We start from the raw sequence: 3150 nt of genomic DNA, 5'->3' as shown, positions 1-3150 counted from the left end.
CACTCCCCCTCTCTCTCTTTCAACTTTTCTCTCTCTATGTATTTGTTCTTCACTCTCTCTCTTCCCCCATCTCTCTCTATCTTTCTCTCTCTCTCTCTCTCTCTCTCTCTCTCTCTGCCCTCCTACCTTGTCACTATCTCCCTCCCTCTCTCCCCCCTCCATCTTTGTGTCTCCCGCTCTCACTCCTCTCTTTCTCTCTCTCTCTCTCCCCTCTCCTCCATTTTATCTCCATCTCTCACTCCCTCTATCTCTCCATGTATTTGTTCTTCCCTCCATATATATCTACTGCTAATTATATATCATGATATATTAATATATATTATAATATAAAAAATTGAATATTATATTAAATTTAATATTATTAATATTATTCTTTTGTTATCAATATTATATTTAATGATTTTTTTTTACGTTGCACATAACAAAATTTATAATAAATTTACATCAAATATATATGTATATATATATATATATATATATATATATATATATATATATATATATATATATATATATATATATATATTTTTCCTTTCCAATATTCATTTTACAAATATTTAATTAAAAGAAATATTAAAAAAATTTGGAGCACGATTTTCTATTCTTTGTGTTGAATTAATGTTTTTCCTTTGATTTAAGAAATGAAACTGGCTTTAGTAAAGAGTAAAGATGTTTAAAATTCTACCTAATTTAGAACTTTAATGTGAGAATATTTTTGTTAAAGGTAATCATTCAAATTTATGTATATGATAAAAGAGTTATTAAACCCATGAGATAATTTATTATCCATTTAAATTATATATAATAATACATATTTTTATTTTAATAAATAATCATAATCCATTAATAAAATAAAATTATGTATAATCAAAAGAATCAAATTATATATTGATAGACATTAACAAAAAATATTTTATTATTTTTTGAGAACTTAACATACTTATACACTTAGTTAAAAAAATTATTAGTTTTTAAGCAGTGACATACTTACTCACCAACATTAACCCAAAAAATATTTTTATTATTTTTTCAAAACTTGACATACTTACGCATAAAAATCATATTAAGCTTTAAAAAGATATAGCTATAATAACATGAGCATGTACTCGGCCATTACAAGTTATAGGATCTTCGTGTAAAGTGAAGAATACCCAACGCTCTAGCATTTCGAAAAAAAAGAGGGTCTTCCAAATACAATCAACCTTTCCAGGCACGTCCCTGATTTGCCACGTTGAGTGGTCGAGTTTAAAGGACAAGTTTCTCAATAAAAAAAATTTTAAAGGTTTGATGTGGATCTTTGTCCAAATTACTTCAACATTAATTAATTTTTTACAAGAGAATATTAATTCTATGCAGATATGATTTCGGACATCCTCGAAATTATTGACCAATACTATCAATTTTACTCTGATTTAAAAGAAAAATTCACCTACCCACGTCTTAATCCATCAATACATGTCAAACAATCCAAAGACATCTCAGTGCCAAATCTTTTGGCCGCTTCAATATTTTACTTTCCTCGTAACTGTTCGATCCGGTCAACAAAGTGATCGATGTAAGTCTGCTGGCGCCCAATATTGCCCACTAGAATATCACGTACTTCTGCCGCCTTCGATCTCAAATGTTTCCCTTCCTCCCCCGCCATAACCCTTCTCAGCGTTTGGGAAACATTTTCCTTCAGAAAAGAGCCATCGTCTGCCCTTTCGATCTCAATCCCCGCTTTCAATTCCGCCGCTATTTGCCGCGCGTTCAAAAACTGATCCAACTTAATGGGCAGAAGTATGAGGGGCACTCCAAAGCTCAGCGCCTCCATGGCGGAACTCCAGCCGGCGTGGCTCAGATACCCGCCTACAGCCGGGTGCGAGACGATCCGCACCTGCGGCACCCATTCCCCAGTGATAATCCCCATGTCCCGAGTTCGAGTTTGGAATCCCTCTGGAAGGAGCCCCAACGGGTCGGCCTCTGGAGAACGCAGAGACCACAGAAACAGCAGACCGCTCGCTTCCAACCCCAGCGCCAGCTCGCGGACTTGTTCTCTCGATAGAAACGTCTCGCTGCCGAACGCAACAAACACGACGGACGCTTCCCTCTGCTGGTCCAGCCATTCCAGCAGATACGAGCCCTTGCTGCCGCTGGCAACGCGCTGAGCGACTGGCATAAGTGGGCCGACAGAAAGCACAGGGACACTTATGACGTCCTGGAAATAACGAATATACTTCTCTTCGTCTTCAAATGAGGATTTCACAGCCACTGCCACGCATCCTTCAAGGCATCTAGCCAGCCGAGATGGTGGAGAGAGTTGACCAGGTACTCCTCTGTACGAAGGCAAGGCATCCTGCGCTTCGTACAGCCTGAATGAGATAGCAGAAGACGGAAAACCACGGGGCGGAGCAGCCAGCTCCTCAACAGTTATTTGCGGGTTTTGCAATTTAGCAGGGTGGAAGACATGAGCGCAGGTGGCCGGGGAGAAGACTATGAAAAAGACTGATGCAACGCCCGTCTCAGCAGCGACGCTCTGAGTCCAATACTGCGAGAAGTCGTGGACGACATAGTCTGGCGAGATCTGCCCGAGAAGGCTTCGGAACGGCTTCTCCATGCTGTCCATGGCATTCTTGAGCGGAGCTGCCATTTCTTTCGGGACATCGGCGGTGCATTCCGCGCCCGGAGTCAGGCCCTCTGTCGGCGGTAAGGGCATTTCCAATAGATCGATCCGGCCTGGCCAGTCCTGGGTCGTTAACGAACTCTTGATTCGGGAAATGTTAAGGGGCGTGGAGAGGAAGGAAACGGTGTGGCCATTCATGGCGAGAGCCTTGGAGAGCTCTACGAATGGATTTATGTGGCCTTGCGCCAGCCATGGGAAGAGCAGAAAATGAAGCTGCCTCTTGCCATTCTCGGCGGCCATGATACTTGTATCAGAGACCAAGGCATCTTGCCATTCTCGGCGGCCATGATACTTGTATCAGAGACCAGGGCAGATCTGTGTAATCATCTGCCTGCCTAAATGTCATTATATAAAGATCCCAGACCGCCGTTTCTTTCCGAGCAAAGTCTTCATAAACGAGAAGGTAACCAGAAATTTTGAGCTTTCTGCGCAATTATCGTCTAAGGTCACATCACCACCTACTAACGCAATCCATATGCGCAATTGTC

The 3150-nt window shown here is 40.9% G+C and overlaps 1 protein-coding gene across 1 annotated transcript; it reads right to left on the bottom strand.

Moving 5' to 3' along the window:
• Nucleotides 1–1510: 1510 nt before the first annotated feature.
• LOC149244126 (UDP-glycosyltransferase 91B1-like) lies at nt 1511–2902 on the bottom strand. The gene has a single exon (XM_089371431.1). It carries the CDS (start codon nt 2900–2902, stop codon nt 1511–1513), a length of 1392 nt encoding a protein of 463 aa, XP_089227557.1.
• Between the last annotated feature and the right edge of the window lie 248 nt (nt 2903–3150).

This window comes from Pinus tabuliformis, chromosome 8 (genome assembly GCF_031772625.1).
Source record: "Pinus tabuliformis cultivar Carrire ecotype Pingquan chromosome 8, CPIR1, whole genome shotgun sequence".
Taxonomy (NCBI): Eukaryota; Viridiplantae; Streptophyta; class Pinopsida; order Pinales; family Pinaceae; genus Pinus; species Pinus tabuliformis.
Note: the sequence above shows the minus strand (reverse complement) of the source record. Positions and strands in the feature narration are given on the sequence as shown.

Excerpts from the sequence above, each read along its gene's own strand:
- LOC149244126 (XM_089371431.1), bottom strand. The coding sequence starts at position 2,902 with ATGGCCGCCGAGAATGGCAAGAGGCAGCTTCATTTTCTGCTCTTCCCA.